Source organism: Pagrus major, chromosome 2 (genome assembly GCF_040436345.1).
Source record: "Pagrus major chromosome 2, Pma_NU_1.0".
Taxonomy (NCBI): Eukaryota; Metazoa; Chordata; class Actinopteri; order Spariformes; family Sparidae; genus Pagrus; species Pagrus major.
The window spans coordinates 6,159,891-6,182,202 of NC_133216.1; the positions used below are offsets into that span (position 1 = coordinate 6,159,891).

Sequence of the window (22,312 nt, forward strand, 5' to 3'; positions counted from 1 at the left end):
AACATTTATGGAAAAAACATTCAGATTCTTCAAGGAAATGGTCAGTGTCAGGTTATTGATATTTCCAGTGGTGTGCCTTTCTTCTTATTCCCTCGGATACTCTTGTAATGTGATCTTGTTTCAATGAAAGTAGCTTGGGAACCAGACAAATCTGCAAGCTCATGTTTCATTTGCTCTGACAGATGCATCTGGCCCCTGTGCCATTCATACAGATTTCCAGCCAACCGGGTGTATTCTGGTCAGTCACAACCATTTATCTACAGTAGGTGGGTTTGAAGTAGAAGGGTTCCCTTGTATGATGGTGTCACAGTTCCTGGGTTGTTTATTTAGGTGAGAAATAACATAATTGCTAAAGCTTCACTGACATTAGATATACTGTACAAGGCCTAATGTAAGCATTTGTTCTGACTTTCCTGAGGAAAGAGCACTACCAACTGACCGTTTGAACAGGTGACTCAAAGAAAAAAGTGTAACCACCATGTTTCTAATTGCCAACTTGACCATGGAAAGAGACCATGTTTTCATGGGTAGCCGAGGCCAAACTGGACAGTGAAATGGTGGACCGGCTGGCTTATTACACTGTTTGCCTTGATACTAGGTTGCTGGACAGAAGCTAACTTGCTAGTAGTTGTAGTGTTGACTGGTGGAATTATAACAAAGCCAATACAAACAAAGCAGCAGGCCGCGATTCACGCTGCTCTTTGCTTTAACATTAGTAGTAAACTGGTTCAGTGAGACTTAACGAGCTCACATTTTTATCTGTGCTTCACGTGTTTTGCTCTAATTGGTTGTAGGTATATCTAATTGCGTCCAGAGGCATTTTTGGTCTGTGTCGATAATGTCCCTTGGAAATTGCTAATTGGTATAGCTATGCCAGGCTACTAAAAGAGGTTAGCATGTTAGATTTACACACCTGGATGTGTTCAGAGTATTTATTTATTTATTGCACGTTCAACGATTTGTAAATATGAACAAAATGATGGATGTCATTCATGACGGATGGAAAAATATTTGTGTTCAATGCACTCAGCTCATTAGTGACTCTAATAAATAGGAATTCAGTCACTATTTAGGGTCTCATTTTTCCTCATTCATATTAGAGAAAAACAAGCTGGGAAAGCATTAGAGCTTCAGCGTTATCTCTGAAATTCTAGACAGCGTGGTAATATTCAACAAGCTATAGCATCCTTATTTTTCTCTCAGTAATATGTGCAAGATAAATCTTGTAATTCCAGTCTCCTTTTCCTGCTCTACTGTGAGATGAACAACAGTCCCTTAAGTGCTGATTTTCTGCACTACACTGCATTTATTTCCCACGTTGAAAGTTTTCCTTTGGTTTACATTTCCTTCAGCAGCCTTCAACACATACAATTGCACATAATTTGTCTATGCCACGGAACTGAAACCAAATGGTAAAAAGTGTCTCTGTCTGGCATGAGGCATATGCTGCTGCTGTTTTCTCAGGATTTAACAGTACAGTAACTCCGCTCTGTGGGTAACTTGTGTGCTGGCCTGTGAACTGAGGAATGTCCCGTTGACCCTGAAACAACAGTGTGAAATAAAGGCAGTCATTGTTCTTAGCAACATCCGTGGTGGCTTGTTTAATGAAAGTCTGAAAAGTATTTGGAACGGACAGTATCAAACCTTTGTGCTATCCCTCCCACAGATAAAATTAACCTTGGCTAGCATGAGCTATCATGAGATATCACTGTGTATATCATTATTCACCTCAATCACAGATATTCGTACACTGAAAGTCAAAACATTAAACTTAATGAGATATAACGTGCTATGTATTAAACATGATTACATTATTGTTACTTTTTAAGAAATACTGGCCGGCGTGCAAGATATAAACTGAAATTCAGTCTAACAATACGTAAATGTGACTTAACACATATTTTTTTTTTGTTTTCTTTACATTTACATTACATGTACATGTAAATTACATTGCATTAACTTACATGTAGTGTTTGTTATGTCAATTTAGGCTCTGAGGTTTTTTTTTAAGTAAAGAGTCTAATTCATGTGTAACTCTCACTTCATGCAAAAATAATTTGTTAAAAATGAAAAGCCCCTCAGGCAAAGGCTTAGGTTTCGTCTCAACTGTGTTATGGACACAACAACCACCCCCAAAATGTCTTTCAAAGGTTATATTTGCTGTACATATTAATACCAATTTTAATGTTGATGCCTGCCGATAATACCAAACTATAATTCATAATTAGGACCTCACCTAAAACCCTGAAGATGTACCTTTTTCCTCATCCTCCTGCTCTACTTCTCCAGCCTCCTGCTGTGTTTGCTGCAGACAAAATATTTGATTAATGGTGACATTTTCATGGGATATCTAGGCTGAAATTCAAATCATATGATGATAAAAAACCACCCATTTTATAGTTACTCTTGCCAGCAACCTTACCGCTAGTCTACAGATGACAGAAGCCAGGGTTAGTCTGCCAGTTAACGTTTCTTAACATGTTTAACTAAAACCAGTTGACAGTTAGTTAGGTAGTTACTAGGTTTTCATTTCAAATCAACCAATCAAATTCTAGCATATGTCTACAGCGGTGGTCGTAGCCTCTGGGAGTGGACATCATGATCATCTAATACGACTTCACTCCAAACATAATGCGAACCACTTCGCTCCAATATTGGTAGACTTATGACCCTGCCATCCGATTTCAAACCATTGCTCTTGACCTCAGGCAAAGAAGAAAACACCTTCTGTCTTACAGATTTCCTGGCGGACCAAACTTAATACCACAAAGCAAGTCATATTGACTCAGTGCGTTCCTGATGTATCCCCAAAATCACGTGTTGGCTGAGACAAACCATTAAAACAAACCTCACTGGAGCTGATGAATGTGACTGTGTTAAGTCTGTTCATGCTGCACTGCAGTGACTCCTTTTCTTCTTTCAGCTCTTGTTGTCTTTCTGCTTTCTGCTTTTTACGTGTCACTTCAGGATGGCGAGGTCACAGATTCCTCTGATTGAAGGCAGTTTCTCTTCTGATGTGAACCGTCAGTCTGAAGGCAGCTGTTTCTTCGAAAGTGTGGAAAGGAAAAAAGGCATTTAGGCAGTCACTAGCAGAGGCTGTTTGCTGACATAATGTATTTCCTGTCACTCGTCTGTGCTAAGGAGGGACTGGATCCCACAGAGCCAGGCGTGCTGAAATACTTCTCCCAGGCGATAGTTTTTATGTTCCGATATATCAGCCTGAAGGTTCACCAGGCATACATTAATTAATACATGAAATATGGTGCTTAAATATCTATGTTACTTCAGCAGACAAATTATCTCGCTCACTCAGGGTTCTCAGTAAACTCCGCCTGCCAGCTTTACTAACTTACTGACAGCTAGCTACATTTTTTAGGATCCAATTTAATTTTTTACGATGACAGTTGGGTTGGTGTTGTAAATGTTTAGTTTCAGTGCAATGGAAATGCAGTTGGAGGACAGATGTACTTTTGCAATAGCTCCCTCCAAATTGACACACACCTGACTGACAGCACAGCTTCCTGTTGTGACACACATGTATCATGTGTAAATAATGATACTATTTTTAAGTTGCTGTCATTTGCTCCTGCTGTGTACACACTCAATGTGATGTGCTTCAAGGTTATCTGCTCAGAACAACAAAGGTTTCACTATGAGACAACCAAAAATAATTTTTGTACTGTTGTTGACAAAATACATGAACACAGGATTACAAAGCAGGGTAGTCAAGATGTCAAAGAAAATGGGTTTAAAAGAGCTGTATAAGTGTGGTGTTTTGTGATTAAAATGCAAACAGAACCACCTAATCACCGAAAAAAAGAACACAGAGTTGGAATTTTCAAAATTATTGCCAGGTGTGAAAGGCTAGGATTACAATTTAAACCATCCTGTATCATGCCAAATCCTTTTTCGTGAAGAAGAACTAAACAATCGTTAATAAGGTAATCATAAATCATAAGGAAATGATGGGCACCTCATCTCCCTTTTGTTCTTTAGTTTGGCATCCATAGTGTTTCCACACATTCAATGGGAGATACAAGAGGCAAGCTGAGCCTTCAGCCATGGAGACAGGCTAAGGATTTTAGAATAACTGGAAAGATGTAGGCCCCCTCTGTGGCAATTCAAAATATCAGGCTATTTATGATTATCTTGATAGTGGAAATTTGTTGATTTTTTTCGATATTTACAGCATTGAAAATCTTTTACCCATCCCTATTAGGTTTAGGCACCAAAACTGCTTGATTAATTTGCCACCGACTATTGGCTGTTTAACTCTGCTCTCCTAGCCAAAGGTGAGACTGGACTGAACCCACTGAGGTGCTGCACCTGGATACTAATGCACTGATTACAATCTCTGAATCAAAGTGCAAGACAAACTTTACAGTTGAACAACAAACAGTAACATCCAGAACCTTGAGTAACAACTGCAGCAACAGGTTGCCTCAGTAGTCAAAAACTGTTTACCCTCCAGGGGGACCATCTAACCAGAAAAAGATTGGTTCCTGTTGTATAGAGCTGAGCGCTAACATTAGACATTATCTTCCTTTAATGAAATAGATAATTTAATGAAAAGTTAGCTACATGGTTTTAGCTAGATCAGTCGACAAACCCTAAAATTATGATTTTCATGCCTCAAACTTTCGTACTTAAAGTCTGTGTTGACAGATCATTGCATACCATGGTTCGTCATTTGAAGCAGCAGCCTAATACACAAGGATAAACACATACATAACCACTCTACAGCAGCCTTAAACTGAGGTATCAACAAGCATTACAGTATATCAGAGGCAACCAAACTGTACTTTAAACAAACAACAGAAAATCCTCATGGGACCGGCACGCCAGCTACTGTCTCCACTTCAGCGGCGGCTGCTTCATATCCTTGCTTAACAGCTTACTCTCCGATGAAATGTGTAGGGCAAATGTGTCACATCTCCTCTCACACTGCTCTGTGACTCTGTCTGCAGAAGGTTTGTTTTTATTTCATAGCTCATAAAAAGTTGGGGGAGGATGACTTTTCAGCTTGCTGCAGGTGCCAGTGCTGCACCAGATAAAGATTTAGCTCTGCAATGAGATTGTTACCCCCGCCGCACACACACACACACACACGCACACACACACACACAAACACTCCTCCGTCCAAAACAATCTGCAGACAGAAGTGACTGAAGCACACAGCTATTGCACTCCCCTCTTTCAATAAAGGTCATATCACACCGTCAGCATGAAATGGGATGTTTCATTCTGTCATGATGATGAGAGCAATAATGTTTATAATGCATTAAGCACATTAATTAGGTTGTGGGGGCTTTGCTTACACCTACTTTAATTAGTTAGGGTAATTCCTTTTGGTTGCCGCTGCTGTCATTGTGGTTATTGGTGCGAGTGTTGCTGATAGTTTTATTTGATGCCGCCGGCTATCATTAGCTGTAATACAACTCAAGACAAAGACGTGCAGATGTCCGACACTCAGACCGCCTTTGTCACGTAAGGAAAACAAACCCATGTTTGCCCATTCAGAAGCTTTACAGCAGCACTTATTAACACCCCTCTGCTACACGTGTCTCACTGATGGATTTAGACAGTTAATAAATTGACACAATTTTTCATTCAAATCAGCTACATTTCAGTCCCAAAGGACTTTTGATCATTCACACATGGCAGCTAAACTTAGGTGAGGATTTTATGGGAAGATGTAATCACTTCCAAGAATGAAGGCCACTCACAGTATGCATAGTTAAATCAATGATTTAATATTTATCTCCTAGAGACCTCTTTATGGTCTCAAGGTGGAAACATGGACAGTGTTCATGAGAATATTCTTGATTAATCTAACAGGAGAACAGAATTACAAAGCAGGTACTTTTAGCATTAAAGGTATATTAAGTGAGAATTCTGCATCAGAATGTCTATTATGACTCGACCTTTGTATTATATTTTGTTGAGTTTTATACTTACATTTCCCAAATGTTTCCAAAATGTTCAAACCCAAAGAAATCTGCAGTTTTTACTAAAGGTAACGTTGCGATTCATTTGGTCGCTTGTTGCTAATACTTATGGGAAAGAGTTGGAGATAATAGTCTGTTCACCTCCAGCGAAGTAAGTTTGAACGTTGGATCATTTGTGTATATTTGTGTTACTCCCCCAAAAAACAGATTACCTTACTGTACATTTAGCCTTAAGATAGTGAGCAACGGCAGGCAGCGAGGGTGTGTGTGTCTGTATGTTTGAATTAAGTTGAGGCTCTCACTAAACTCAGCACTCACCAGAGACCCGTCCTCCCTGTCCTTCTCCCCCTCTCTTCTCAGTAACATTGTGTTCATGTAAAGTAAAGTACATTTCCCTTCCAGCTCCAGTCGCCAGTCAACGTTACAGATCATAAACCGTAGCCCCACAATGGAGGTCACCTCCACAGATTTCTGCTGCAGTCAGGTTGATAAGCGGGAGTGAAGATAAATCCACATTCTAATCCCAGAAATTAAAAAGTAATCTCTGAGCTCTCCTCCCGTCGTTTAAGGGCTCCAGATCAGAGCAGAAATCTGATGTGAGAGTGTGGATTTATTCCTCCAGAAGGTCTGGCTATGCACCTGACTCTCTCCTCCAGAGCTGGCCGGCTCTGAGCAGCTGAGGGATCTCATACAACACTATACACTACTAATACTACTATATTGTATGTTTAAAGTAAACTTAGACTTTAGTATACTTGTGGTTTTTTGAATGCTCTGAGATCAATAACTTGTTTAGCATCAGACTAAAGAAATTGTAGTTTTGTCTCTGCACAGGCTTTATATTTTTGCCATCTCTTCGACTTGTACAAACCACATATCAAAACAAATCAATACTTGTCAAAAGCCTAGTTGTTCCTATTAATGTACCATAGAAACGGTTGTGTTACATACAGAAAATAATGGGATATATTGAAATTAAATGTCATCGGTTCATGTGAATCCGAATTCTTAATATATTGTACCTCAGAAATGTCAGTGAATTTTTCACCTTTCTCTGTTAGAGGCTTTTACAAAATTGTCATGGCAGATTTTAACTGGCAAGCACAGAACGATTAAACACCCACTTGTCAAAGCCCAGTTGCCTTTTTCCACAACACTCTTCACTGCCCGAATCCACGTTTGCCTGGATATTGTATGCAAGAGTGAACAACAACAAAAAAAATTGTGCTTTTCATCTGAACGATAGTGCAACATGGTGAGCGAGCAAGCTTTTATGACGCCTCTTCAACCAGCAAAGAATGGCAGGAGTGGTGTGCATGCATGTGTTTGTGCGTATTGATGTACAAAGAGATTCAGTTGATTTGTACTGCAGAGGCAAGGCTTCAGGTGGATTAGGCTGCCTGTTTATTGTGAGGACGTTGTCAAAACGGAACGGGCAAAAAGACTATAAATGATATTTATCACCCAGTTATAGACTCACATACTGTAACCAGGGAATTAAAGCAGTTAAATGCCACAATGATTATAACCTATAGGCATATAAGAACAGAAAAACACAAACAGGTCACCAGGAATTAATGTGACAATCTGCAGTAATGTATACTGCAACTGAAAGCCATTATAATAGATCTGAAACACAATATTCTTTACAATGTAAACATTTGCAAAACAAACAACATGGATGGAGCCTCGTGAACTAACGAATGCTATGGTAACAAAATCTTACCTGTGAGATGGTCTACTGTAGGCTTCTCTGTGAGTTATGCTTATGTATGTACGGTATGAATAGATATTGTCAGACAGAATATAGATGTGTTTGAAAAAGCTATGAATGAAAGGTGTACGAAAAGTGTATAAATCCATCATTTAATTCAATGGATGAATGAGGTAGACACTCATTATGTCCAAACTATTTCAAGGGGACATTCACATTAAAAATTCGAAAGATATTTTTTTGACAGGTGTCAAAGGCAAAATTCAATTGGTACACTTTGTTCTATTCAATTTGGCTCGGCTTTGGTGGCATTCTGCTCTGTCTCTGCGAATTAACCTTTAGAGCAAGACTTTTGATCCTCTTGATATTTGGACTGGTAAAAGCAGGAGCAAGGGAAATACAGCACATTGACATTCCTCCCCCTATCTGGTAATGAAATTGCTTAGCGCTATTGCATCCTTTCAAGCATCACACTGTGCTCGCTCATATGGATTTAATCCTGTTTAGAGAGGCTGTTGCTGAGGGCATTCGGCACAATGCCAGTTTGAAAGTAATAGGTTGAGTTTAAATAAGTTGGCCTCCTTCAAGAATAATTATCTGAATCAGCTTATTGGAAATTAATAATCAAAACTAATCTGAGGTTTTGAGCATTTTAAATCCTGACATGCTGATTATCTCTCGTCTATATTCTGCACTGGTTTGGATATTGATGGGTTTGGATATAATGTGCGCTGATTGTGACTGGGGCTGCAATAAGTGATTATTTTCATTGTTGATTCATTTGTTGATTTATCAATTAGTTGTTTGGTCTATAAAATTCATAGTGTCAGCCTGACATAGAGTAAAGGAACCAGAAAATATTCACATTTAAGAAGCGAGAATCAGAGAATTTCTCAATTTCTTATTACTTAAGTGATCGATTATTGCTTGAGTATTCAATTATCAAAATAATTGATTAATTGTTGCAGCTCTAATTGCCACTTCAAGTTACCACACTGTTAATCTTTTGTAATGAACAATTGATCATAAATATGTTCTTATTCCATTTCAGGGTAAATTTAAGTCAGATTTTGGTCCTAAAACATCCATCTGTTGTACAAAGTCAGGTTCCAGGTACTAGTAATAGTCTGAAATAAGATTTAACTCAACAACCAACCCAACAGAAATCCAGATACGAACTAGAAAGATTTTTCTTCTTCCTTTCATTCAATTCTAAATATTGGACAATAATCCCCAAAGCTTATAGTGCCATTTATTTAATTGTGCTGTCCATTTAACTGAAAATGTAAAAAGCTGACGGTATTAGAAATCTACATTTAAAGCATGGTAATATTGCAGCCTCAATTAGACTGAAAGCGTAGGAGATAAGACAGAGGAAATGACATTATCACACTGGCAGAGTAGTATAATTCTCCCTGTTGACACAGTAGATAACATGATGACTTTGATATGACTGGAGGATTAGAAGAGCTAGATTTGATGTCCGCCAAACGTCCTCTACGCTCCTAATGGAGTTTCACTTGTAGCCAAATTGCTTTGGTTTATCTTACACAAGTGCTCTCTTCCATATGCTTTATCAATGCTTTTAAACCCATCTAGTGACTGCCTCATCATTCATACAGGTCTGAGCAAGCAACAGATTATTTATAATACTTTTCTTTATTGTCTTTTGAAAGTGCTCATTGACTGTTCAGTATACACCCTCTCGTGTGAAATTCATCTTAGGGCTGTAATTAATAGTTCATTATTTAGTTCGATAAATCAAATGATTGCATAATCCTACATTGTTTGTAATTGTCAAAGTTACCAAAAACAAAAATATGACAGTCAATAAATCCATGAATACATTTACATGTGCTATGAGAGGAGCATGCAAGATAATATTTATATTTGCAAATAAATATTTGGTATTAATAAATTACAGTTATCAAAAGTAAACTAAATTAGTTGATCAATTAATCATTTCAGCATAATGATTATGCAATGTTGCACCTGTCAGGTTATGGTCATGGTTCAAAATGATGAATCATGGTTCATAATGTCCTAAATCTCAGTTTACTGTTCACTTTTCAGTAAACTACGCATGTTTGGGAATGCACCAATTTATCTGCTGTACATCGGCATCGACCGATACTTGCCTTGTTGACTGCTTTCAGCCTGTCGATAAATAAGCTGATGTTCACAGATGGCAGTGGCTGATGTTTATCTGATGTGTCACATCAGTGTGGCACTGGCTCATTTCTGAACAACTGGCTCATGAAACCTGCCATCAGATTGTAAGGTTATGTAAGTACTAAAAAATTCTTACCTTTGATGAGGTCGTTGTAAAGCAGGTTTAAAAAGGCTTATGAAGCAATTAGTTTTAAAAATAAGAATCTTTTTCATTTAAACAAAGGATATATTAAAGGTTGTTTCATGAATTTCTATGATCAAATGTAATGAAAGGCTGAATGACTTTAAAACTATTATTGGCAATAAAGGGGATTAAATGACAACAAAAACAAAATTACCAACAACAAAAACAACATCGGCATCAGACCAGAATTTCACAATCAGTACAGCCCTATAGAAAACAGCAAGACGGCAAATATTTACAGTTGTAATACAGTGTAACCACCTAGTGTGAACAAGATTATTTCAAGTGTGAAATGTCTGTCTGTATTTGAAGGACTTTGAATATCACGGTGTAATTAAAGTGCATTATTACAACAAAGCTACACATTTACACTACAAGCTTACAACATGTCACAGCAGTGCATGTAGGAAACACTGCGGGCTCGGAGAGATTGCAGCTTCTTTTGAAGTCACTCGTTCTGGTTGGCTGATGGAGCTGACAGGGTTATTTTGGGACAATGAAAATGCGCTGTGATTAATGGCTCAAAACAAAAACTCTATCCCGAGACGGTGTGTGTGTTCAGAGGACTGTAGCTGGAGAGCTGATAGTCCATCTGAGCCGACACCTCTAAATTAGTGCTGGTATCATAGATGTATTATAGAGCTCAGCCCTTAGTTTATCACATACACTCACCGCACAGAATAACACCTTAAATCAACCTAAGAGCCATGTCATTTGTGACATTGCCTCCTGTAGAGCAGCCCTCCGGTCTGATGTCATCTGATCTCAGTGGATGAAAGCCCATCCACGGGAAATTCAGAGGCACCTTAATAATGGCACTTTTCCGAAACGCTCACTCGCAGGGATTGAGCGCAGACTGTAATTGGCACAATATATCTCACCTTATCTGTTTCTGTCTGGAATGAGAAGGAAGAGGCTCCAGGAGAGACCTTTTACTCTGGTCATGACGCAGGAGAGGTCACCAATATGTGGAGACATACCTCAAACATTTAAATGTATTGCAGGCTGCAATTGTAAAGCTCCCTCCTCTGCCGTGCTGTGTCATATTTCAGCGAGGTTTGACAATGCTGGTGCTTCACATAAAAAAAGCTCCATTTTCTTCTATCTAGCAGAGCCATTGTTGAGTGCTCTATCTCCTATCTCTGTGATACTCATTTTCGGGTACCTCAGAGTAACACATTTTTCATTGTCGCTGGCTTAAGAGATATTAATGAATATGATTGCTATATACTCCACTTGTGTTTGGACTCAATGTATCTGTATTTGACTTGGGTTGGGTAATTTTCAGTGCTATTATTTCCTGTGTGTCATACACTTTTCTGGCACATTTGTAGATCAAGACCATTGTGATAAAACTGAATGACTACTGCTAGATTAAAGGTTTTTGTGATATTTTTCCTTCTAATAGTCATTTTAAATTATTCAAAAGGTGACAGAAAGTCAGTTTGCATCTTCCATTCTGATATCTGTCTGTATTTTGCTTTATTTTTTACATCAGATTCAGAATGCAGATGATGTGTTGATTACCCCCCTGGAAAAGTTTCGGAAGGAGCAAATCGGTGCTGCGAAGGTAAGGGACCACCTACGCACGCAATTAGCGATTGTAACAACAAAGATATTCCATGTGTCCTGACACTCTCACCTCTCGTCTTCACCCCATTCATCTTACCCACAGTATGGAAATCATTAATTAAAAGAAACATGTGACACTGCAAAGAGAAGTGGCTCTGGCAGACTCATAGGGGGTATAAACAAAGATGTCAGTTTGCGATATTAAAAGATATTAAGATTTTGAGTTGATTTATCTTTATGTTAAGCTCCATATTGACCTTTATGTTAAGGTCCTTAGACTCAGATAATATATATATTATATTACTTAATAACATTATGAGTTAATATTAGCCTCATAAACATGTTTATTTGTAGACATTTACAGTTTAGCTGTGTATGATAGTATTACAAGCACATTTATTGATCTTTCTCATTAATCATGTCATTGTTAAATCTTTACCAGATTTTCAAGGTGTAGGCTGGAATCAAACCAGGGCCCCTGTAGTAAGGACTGTAAGCATCTAATAAGGACTTATAAGGGACTTATTACCTTACTAACACTTTTTTTTATATAAAATATAAAACCTTAATATAAAATATGTGACAGAACAGCATTATAAAGAAGAACTGTAGTGCTGCAAAGATGCCCTGGCCCACAAATCTTCTCCAGATGTAAGAAAACATGTTTGTCTGGTACAGACTTCAACAAATCATGCAAGTCACCATCATCGTGCAGCCCTGATGAAAATGCGCGAGACCTCAGTAACACTGCTGTTCTCTCCTGACTTTGCTGACTTTTTTAATGCATTCATAATCTGATTACTGTAAACTAAATATATTGGATTCACCATTTTTGTAATCAGATTACTGTAATCCTGTTACATGTAATGCATTCTTCCCTAATCTATTGGATACAGAGGATTGATATCAGTAGGGGTTCTGCAGAGTGTTGCTTGGAGGCATCCTGGTTCCACCGTGGATATGTTGTTGAAGCCCGAGTTGACTGCAAAGACAGTGTGGGCTTGTTGCTACAAGCTATGCTTTCATTTCTGGCCAATGCAAAGGCATAAAATGAAAGCACTGCAGCTTGTTTGTGGTCATTCCCTGGGTGAGATCACACATGAACAAGCTCCTAGAACTCAAGCCTTTCCACAGATCTCCCACTGAGTTTCTGAGTCCACTGCTAACTCTTCACTGAACTCTGTGAATCATTTGCACATCTTTACATAGCCATAACCCCTGTGAGGGACATTCCAGCCTCAAATTCACACTCTCACCCAGCTTGATTTATTTTTACTTGACTTGACAGCCACTGAATTGCAAAAGATTTTTTTTTTACTGTGCTTGACTTGTGTCTCCACAATCCAACCTGCAATGTAAAGGAACTATTTTTCTTCTCAATGCTGAAGTGTGAGCATCAATCACTCTCCTTTTTACTGGCCAGGCTAATAACCATTGTCACTTCACGTCTCAACCATCACATGTACCTACTGTAATGAAATAGCACATTTTGCTGCCATCTCTTTCCCTCACTCTCCCCTCCCCATCATGGTACTCAGTGTTATTGCACTGACTCTCCATGTTTATAAAATGGTTTCTTAAAAGCCACAACCCCTGTCACTCCCACTACCTCTTCTTTTCTCCGACCACTTCCTCCTAATGGCTCTCTCCTCCTACGGCCCATCCCCCACTAAACATTAGCCCAACTAGAGTGAGATAAAAGGCAGACATCACGAGTGGCTGAGCAACTTTCCACTCTTCCGAGAATCTGGAGAGATCTGCAGGCTGTCTGACCCTTCCAGTTACTGCGCTTCATGTCTGAGAACGTCAGATGGACAAACGGGGAGCTCTTGCCTTATTTGGCTATACTGCGAGTAATCCCACTGAGGTTACGTACCAGTGTAGCAGCTTCTTAGGCACAAGCACAACACTTCCATGGCCATAACACACCAGCAGATTGACTGCAGCACTACAGGACATATTAGGCACAGTCTGCTTCACACAAGGCTGAGTCAAATGTTTTGGAAAAACCTTCAAACTTTGCACAGTTTATAAAAAAATACAAATCAAGAAAGCCACAAGAGTTGAAACTCTCATGTATTTTCACTGGAGCATGGACTGACCGTGTGTTGGCTGTAGAAGTGAAATTATGGCTTCACTTTTTTCTCAGTTTCAGATCCGTTTTTGTATGCTGAAAGTTGGTAATGTCCCAGGACTAATACTTCAGAACTGAAATAAGGAATGAAAACCTGTCCAGGTTTCAGTGTTTATCTCCTGTTTTCTACCACTACATCAACAGTCAGCTATTCTGTTCTGCTAACTGATCTCCTAAAACTTTAACCTCAACCTTATCCTTGGAGTCTCACATAGACCTTCTGTATTTTCTTTCTCAAACTTAAAACCATTGGAGGTAAATTGCCTAAAGCTGGCTCCACACTATGTGTGTGTATCTGTGTGTTTGTTGGTTGTCAGACTTGTTTAAGGCCTTGAAATTTGAACAAACCCCAGGGACACTATCTCAAGAAGGTACCAGGGGGTGTCCAACTGGTGGGTGGCATTCCTGCTCTCTGAAATTGTGACAATATCAACATTAGGGGCACCGTAGGGGTCCCCCGCTAGCTGGGTGTGAAGAATCAGCGCAAACAGACCCAGATGGGAGTCAGATGGCCACTGATAATTTGAGCTGTCCTCATCCGACAAAGGCTGCACAGACATCAGATGATTCTTGGCTAGTTATGCCTCCAGAGGCAGAGATGACATTTGCATTCTTGCTATGAAATCTCAAAATATGCTAACTTACTTCCTGTGGAGTACGGGGATCAATTAAAAGTGGTTTGGGGACATGCTTGCCAGCTGTGGGTGACACTAAAATCTTTCAATCATACAAATGTGAACAGTTACCTTGATTAACCTTGGGATTTGGTAAGTGTGGGAAAATGACTGAAGCCTTTTCTGAACCACCTCTTTTAAATTAAAAGCTGGGTCGGGTAAAAGCCATTTTTAAAAATAACTTTCAGTAGAATTAAATTGTGATCCCATGATTACATTGTGACATTGTTTTGGTGGATGTTCAACAGACAGTTCCCACTAACATCTGTACTGCTAAATCTATCTGGATTGTTTTTGTGTGAGCTGCTGAGTTTTGGAGATGTCAGCCATACAGATTTCTGCCTTCTCTCTAATATATAGATAAAACTATAATATAACTAGATGGCACCTGGCAAAGTACATTTGAAAAACTGAAATCATGACCTGGTTACTAGAGATAATAAACATATCACAATGCAGAAGGAAGCGTGCATCCATTCATTGACGAGAGGCTCGTGCTTGTAACGGCATAGGATGTAAACAGTAATGGCTTCTTTTTGGTTTTTTAGCCTAGTTAGCCTTGTTAGCTAGCCACTCATCCGTGGGTAGATGCATGCTTCCTGCTGGCTGGTTGGCGGGTGTAGTTCAGTTGACAGAAAATAGTTCCTACATGAAACTGCTCACAACAAGGTCTGTGGATTATCTTGAACAACCAGGTCATGAGTTTTGCAGATATCAGTCCTAGATATGAGTTGGTCTTGACCCAGTTACTCAAGATAATCGACGGACGTCGTAAGCAGTTTCATGTTGGAACTATTTTCTTCCAGACTACTCTGTATCACCCCACAGAAGAAAACGCACATCTATTAACGGACAAGAGGCTTGTACTTGTGGCAGCATGATCTCCTTAATGGTTATGTTAGGTAGCTTCTCATCCATGAGTAGACACATGCTTGCTTCTGTATGGAGATACAGAAATAGTTTCTTCATGAAACGTCTCACAACAAGGTCTGTGGATTCCCAAGTATGACCCTGAGTATCCAGGCTATGATTTCTGGAACGAGATTTTGCTGCTGAGTTTTTCAAAGTAATTTTTTTTGGCCCTTTGATACAGGTTTAGTATCAATAATTCCACCAGGTGGTCCTAAAGTAAGAAAAATTCAAATCTTGCACATAGTGACCCAAATTAATTATAGCTGATTGATTGATTCTTGATTGATTGATTTTTTTTTGTTGATCAACTGACCTAAAGCTCATAAACTAATCGTGTGAGCACTAAACTATTCACACTGTATGTGTATCACAGGCAGAGCATAGCAGAGCTTTCCCGGCCGTATTGAAATTCGGCACGAGTCCAGCCACTTAAGACACCAGATGATCAAAGATGGAATTGATGTCCTGGAGATATGCAAATCATGTTGCATAATAAACTTTGCAGATTGTCAGTTAATATATTACTGATTAATCAAAGAGGTGCACACTGCCAATAAGACAAGAAAACTGCCATAGACTTAGAAACTGTTTCACCTATTAACAGTGAGGAAAACATGAATTAAGATGACAGCAACGCAGATGACAGTCAGACCCTAAATGTATGCTGCAAAATAACAAAATGCATGAATAAGGTGATGCAAATTAAATGTATTTATTTGCATTTTTCTCATGTCTGTCCCATCACTTTCCACTGTGCTCTACCCAATAAAGCAGAAACACCATTAAAACAATCTTTCAGAAGGTAATTACTTTTTCTCCTGGTCACCAGAATTTTACAGGGCAGTCCTTGAAAGTTTAGTCTTTACCTATTTGAAATAAGCAACCATGCACTGTGAATATATCAGCTTCTTTTGTTTTGCAAAATCAATATGTATCTTTTTTTTTTTTAAATACAAACAGCAACATCATATATAATTGAATTAAAGACAAAGGGTCTGAAACTATTATAAGTTAGCAGTACTATTTATTATTGTTATCATGTGTTATTTTGTAATAATGAATGATTTTTTTTTTTTTTTACTATTATAGCTGTTTACGTTTCACATAATCTTCAAAACAGATGATTGATTCTTAAAGACAACTAATCTCATTATCATGTTTTTCTGGTCCTCAGAACTGAGAACTCATGAATATCTGTTTTTACGTTGTCACACATTTTCGGTTTTATACTAATACTATTTTTTTTCTGACAGTATCTGCACTGCAGTTGAACAATGACTCAGTGAAAGCATTTTGCAGGATGAACTTGACAGAATGGCTTCTAGTTTCATTGTATTTTCTTCTAGTACATTTAATGTCACCGAAAGTGAGACTGAGTTTATGTTTAAGGTCGTTTCTTATCTGTAGTGAAGCTTTCCTGTCAAACTTCTCTGTCTTTGGGTTTAATAAAGCAGAACTGTTTTGAAAAGACTCTTCATAAATAAACACAAGACCGACCATTAGCATGCACACACTGAAATTAAATGCAAAGCAAAACAAACACTTAACTGACTGTTATTAAAATATCTTGATAACGTCAATGGTGAGATTAAATGACTTCCTGTTACCCTGAACATAATTAATAAATAAAGAGCAACACTGACCGGTTACGTAATCCAAACCAAAAAATCCCCAAATGTGTCAAAACTTCCTGATGATTCACGTTGCCTTCATTATCTCTTGGGTTAGGCGGTGAGAGCAGGCTTAGGTTGATCTTGACAGGGAGAAGCCTAAGGGCTCCCTATAGGGTACAGTATAGATCTATATTCATGCAGAGCTTGTCAAAAGATTTTTTCACAACATAATAATAAAGGAGCTTTTGAGCGCTGCTTTGCTCAGATCTTAAGAGTTACTCTCAGATCAGATACAAAGAAAATAAAGAATGAGTGTGCACAGTATATGCAGATTTTGTACTTTTATTTTTATTATCTTACATCATGTGTCAGAGAGAGCAGAGACAATGATCAACTGATAAAAGTTTATTTTCTAAGTAAATCTTTGCAGTCTGCCTCACACACAAACACACACGCACACACTAAACATGTTCTATTTAGAAGCCTGGGTATTTGTTTTCCAGCTCTTCAGAAGCAGATGTTTGTAATTATTTCGTGTTAATTGGCCAACTTCTTGCTGTCTGTGATGTCTCTTCAGGAAGTGGGATTTCAGGTAAAGTGGGAGACATTTCTTGGCTTTGCAGCAAAGTAACTGAACTCAAGCTGGAACCTTGTGTTCTCACTGCCTTCCCTTGTGGAAGAGAGACCAGCTCATGTGTGGTGGAGCATCAAAATAACCTGGCTATTGCTATTTAATCACCATTCTGGACCCCTGCTCCAATTAGCTGTCTCAAATGAGTTCATAGAGATAGGTTGCAGAGTTTTCCCTTTCATGTCACTGCTCAGAGATCCATTTAAAATGAACGTGTGGAGAAATATTCAGCACGTGACGGCATGCTAGCACTAGATGTTTGTATTATTCCAGGGCGTAAGACAGATGTGAGGAAGTGTAGATAGTGTATCTGATATCTGGGGTTCTTTCCTCTATACACACACACACACACACACACACACACACACACACACAACCGACCTTCCTTGCTGCGTACATCTGTTACCATGGTGATGAGAGGCTCAGAATGATGGCCCTGAGGCTCGTTAGGGCCAGTGTCAAAACTGGCGATGTACAGCTAGCGTCCAAATATTCCTCCTGCTGTCTTCATGGTTGTTCTCAGCATCCTTATTTTAGCAAATTAGGAAACACCTGACTAGAAGAAGGGCTGGCTGCAGTTTTCTCTACGTTATATGAGCAATTAGCAAACTCACCCATACTACAGCTGGCATCAAAGCACTGTTAACACCAATGTGAGACTTGCCAGTTAGGAGTTCCACCACAGAGGAATCTGCATCAGAATATTCTCTCTTCCTGCATCTGATTTATTCATGAGGGCGAACAAAGCAATCAGATGAGAAAATCTCCCAAGTGGTAGGTTCATATGTGTTTTCTGCGCTACAGAGTGTTGGAAAGTGCTTTGGCTTGATCCATTCCCAGCCAGCTGATTACTCTGGGGCACCGGCATTAGTTTGTGTCAGAAACTTGTGCGCTTCAGGGTTTATATCTATCCACATCTATGTCCTCTGCCACCACGTGTTGTGCTTCAAAGCCTTGTGCCTGCGCCGCTCCCCCTGTCTCAAGGAGAGTCTTTGCAATTTAAATCGCTCATATTCCTCTCTGATTGCACAAACATATCCGGGAGGGGTCGGGGGTGGGAGTGCACCCACCACATGGACTAACCGACAAACACCTGGTGTTCTGTGAGGGTATCATTATGGTAGCACCAGTTTATACACGTCCTCCCTGGATCAAAACAAAGCAGGACACTTTAGGTGACTTAATCAGGCTGGCTCTGCCTCACAAGACTCACTGCAGCTCTGAGTCACTCCCCACTCTTTTGTAAGTGTGAAAGAGTTTGTCATATGGAGGAGTTTTCTGGCATGCTCACACTGGTCAGCAGTGCTGGGAGATTCCTGCTGTGACTGCGGGGCTCAGCTAAACCTAAAGCTCTTAATTTAATGTGATCCCCAATGTGTGTGTGTGTGTGTGTGTGTGTGGGTGTGTGTGTGTGTCTGTGTCTGTGCAGTGCACCTGAACGTGTGTGTGTTTGTCTGTTGGTATTTTCCCCAGGGCTTCAGCTGCATGCGTGCTCACAAAATAATGTCACGTCAACAGCAGTCAAAAAGGCCGACAGTCAGCTCCCTTTTGTTCTCTAACCAAAAAAAAAACTTGGTCCTTTAGGGAAATTTATTTCCTGTCAGCGAGATATCATATTTAATCATATGTTTGTTTTGCTGTCCACCTGTTTATTTCCTCTTTGTTTCTGAATATTGGGCCTGTACACAATTGATTTTCTTCCCCACTCCTGCAGAGATCATTCCTGGGTCAGACATGACAGGAGAGATGGAAATAAGATGCTACTACATGAAATTATCTATTGATTTTTTGTGCTGTACTTGTAATAGTTATGTAGGAGGGTTACAATGTCTTGTGACGAATTCCTCCAGTGTGTTTAACTGCTGTGGGGGTTGCTGAGGCAGAACACTGTTCTAGGTCATATCAGTAGCTAGTAGATTAGACTTGCTAAATTTCAGGGCCATGGGAATGAAAACAAACAAGCAGGATTTGGTTACATTGGCCATTTCCTCGCACTTTCGTCACCCTCCCCCACTTTACTTTATTCTGTCTCTCCCCTAGCCCCTTTGTGAATGTTTGCATAGCGAGATGGGCACTGAGTGGGCAAAGCTCGGTTTAGAGGTCAGACTTGCAGATGAGACACTTGAATGCTCTCACACAGACAGGTTCTCTCTGCTTCGGCAGAGTTTGATTAAGGCCTGCAAAGTGGATCTTTTTTGGGGTGAAATGTTCAATCTCTTAGTCCATATGCTTTATAGATGGGCATCTGGCATGAAAAGCCCATTTCCTGTTGCTTCCTCAGAGCCTTCTGGGACAATCCTGGGACTCATGACCATGGAGCTTGACTTGTCTTTGCAGGTGGAGCATGACAAGGAAAGGAAATTCAGACAGCATCCAGTCAGTGCTGCCTGTGACAGTGCAAAATGCATTAGGCTGTTGATGATTTAAAATGTTGTGTATTTTCCTGTGAACTTATGTCTCCAGCTGGGGCACCATAACAACAATTGCATATATTTCTCAGAGGTCCTATTGATAATGCATGGTCCTTATTGACCATGCCGACATTGTCTACTCATCACCACATGGTCATATGCCACTTTTATGACCTGTAATCATCTATTGACAGGACTTTTAAAGACATGTGGCAAATGCCATGTGAAAATGTAGTTAGACCTCCACCTAGTGGCAGTTCAATCACACACACCCACATCAGCAATGCATGACACATTGTTGGTAATGTTTAAGCCTTTCATGTGTCTTGTGGACCTTTTTAGGAGGGGAAGAAGAAATTTGATAAGGAAACAGAGAAATACTACTCCACACTTGAGAGACACCTCAGCCTATCATCCAAAAAGAAGGAGGCATATCTGCAGGAGGTAAAGCCAAAACAAATTTTCTGATCCCCAACATGTCTTTGAATAATGCTGTTTTATGGTCGGCCGAGTGTCTCCTAAAAATAAAGCTGTTGTTTGTGAGCTGCTGTTTGCTCATCCCTTCTTTAAGCACACACTGTTTCCAGGTGGTGATGTAAGCATTAACTCTCTGTCCACACACTGCGCTCCCAGTTTGACCGCTGTCTTTGTTACTGCACTAACCCTGGTTCTGTTTGCTCATTCTCAGGCTGACACGCAGATTGATAAGGAGAGACAACTCTTTTATGATGCGTCCCTTGAGTACGTTTTCAAAATACAAGAAGTGCAAGAAAAAAAGAAATTTGAGTTTGTTGAGCCGGTAAGATAAGTTTTACATATTTCTGTGCTCAGTCAGTGTTGAATGCATATTTAAGATGCAGTCATTTCTTTGCCTTTTTCTCTTTAAATGTAGTTAAAAGATTTGTTTAAGTGGCACATACTCAAAATAGCACAGAATCTTTTACTGCTATGAAAGTGGCTTTTTAAGTGTCTTTTCTCTTCTCCTGATTTAAACGTCTCTCCCAGGTATACATCTATGCTCCTGTATTACACAAATTTGTCATCTGCATCCCAAATCCTCTGTAATATAGTCAATCCATCTGGGGAAAGTAGTGGATAAAATTAGATAAAGTGTTTGTTGTCAAATAAAACAAGACTAAGTGCAAATCAAAGCCCCCTCCTCACAGATACGTGGAGTCAATTCTAACATCTTTAGTGGAGAAGTAACCAGGGATAATTAAGTTCTCTAGGTGTTAAATGTCTGGGAATGTGAGATGCCAGCAAAGTGGCTCTTTTAAAAGCCCCCACTCCCATTTGTTTACACTCACTGGCAGGTCACCCCAGAACCCAGGCCAGAAATGTAAATCTCCAGGTAGTGGTGGGGGAAAATGACAAGACTCAACCTTGCCTGTGATGAATCTGGGCCCAGATAAGATGGTTCATCCTTGAACATTTGATATACCAAGCCTTGTCCTAGAAATAAAATCAGTGGTTGTGTCTGAGGATTTGACTGAGAGCTGCCCTATGTTTGTCGGATCCTCCATACCAGAGATGGGATCAATTCTTTCCTTCAACAATACTGCCAGTGCTTTTTTCCACAATGGTTGGGGATGTTTGTGTTATACAGAAAATAAGATCAATATCTGTTAGCCACAGAAGAACTACAGCCTTGTGAATCTTCAACCCAATCGCCAGAATAAATATTAGTAATGTACGTTTCTGCAAACCACAGATATGTTGAAACTTTACTTTTCTTGAAGTTGCAACTGTGCATTTTTTTAGGTTATATTTTTAATCTTATGTTGTGACAACAAAAGTGCTTATGGTCTTGTAAGGTTTAGGCACAAAACCTACTTGGTTAGGGTTAAAAAAAATAATAATTTATGGCTTAAAATACCCGGTGTCTTGTCAAAAATAGTCAAGATAAATGTAATTGTCATTATCCAACATGAGATTGTATAATGAGATTTCTGTTGTTAGTCACTTGGCTACACATAGAGAAAAAAAACGAAACTATTCGCACAAATTAATAAATAATAATCAAGTCACAAATATAAGCTATTCATGGTGGAGTGTTGAGGATGCGTTCAGGAGTTCTCAAACAGTGTTCTCTGGCTTGGCAACCCTTTTTGTAACCCCAGCACCATCCCCTCCTTCTCCCGATGCTTATATACTGTATTGTATGTTTTGTTGAAATCCCTATATTTTACGTATGATTTTACATTTGCAGAAATGTAAAAATGCCAACATTTTATTCTTGCGACTGGGCCTTTATCTTATGTGCAATATTCAGTGCATTGACATGAAAGTATTTAATTTCTTCAGCTTTTCTCATCCTTTTTTTTGTTTGTTTGTTTTTATAACGTAC

The 22,312-nt window shown here is 39.3% G+C and overlaps 1 protein-coding gene across 3 annotated transcripts in view; it reads left to right on the forward strand.

The window, feature by feature from the left end:
• Nucleotides 1–22,312, forward strand: part of arhgap42b (Rho GTPase activating protein 42b) — a 69,651-nt gene that overhangs the window by 32,111 nt on the left and 15,228 nt on the right. For all 3 annotated transcript variants that reach the window (XM_073485383.1, XM_073485390.1, XM_073485396.1), the window contains exons 4-6: nt 11,517–11,588; nt 20,308–20,409; nt 20,654–20,764. In XM_073485383.1, the coding sequence (XP_073341484.1) occupies nt 11,517–11,588; nt 20,308–20,409; nt 20,654–20,764 (285 nt within the window). The remainder of the gene's footprint in view (nt 1–11,516; nt 11,589–20,307; nt 20,410–20,653; nt 20,765–22,312) is intronic.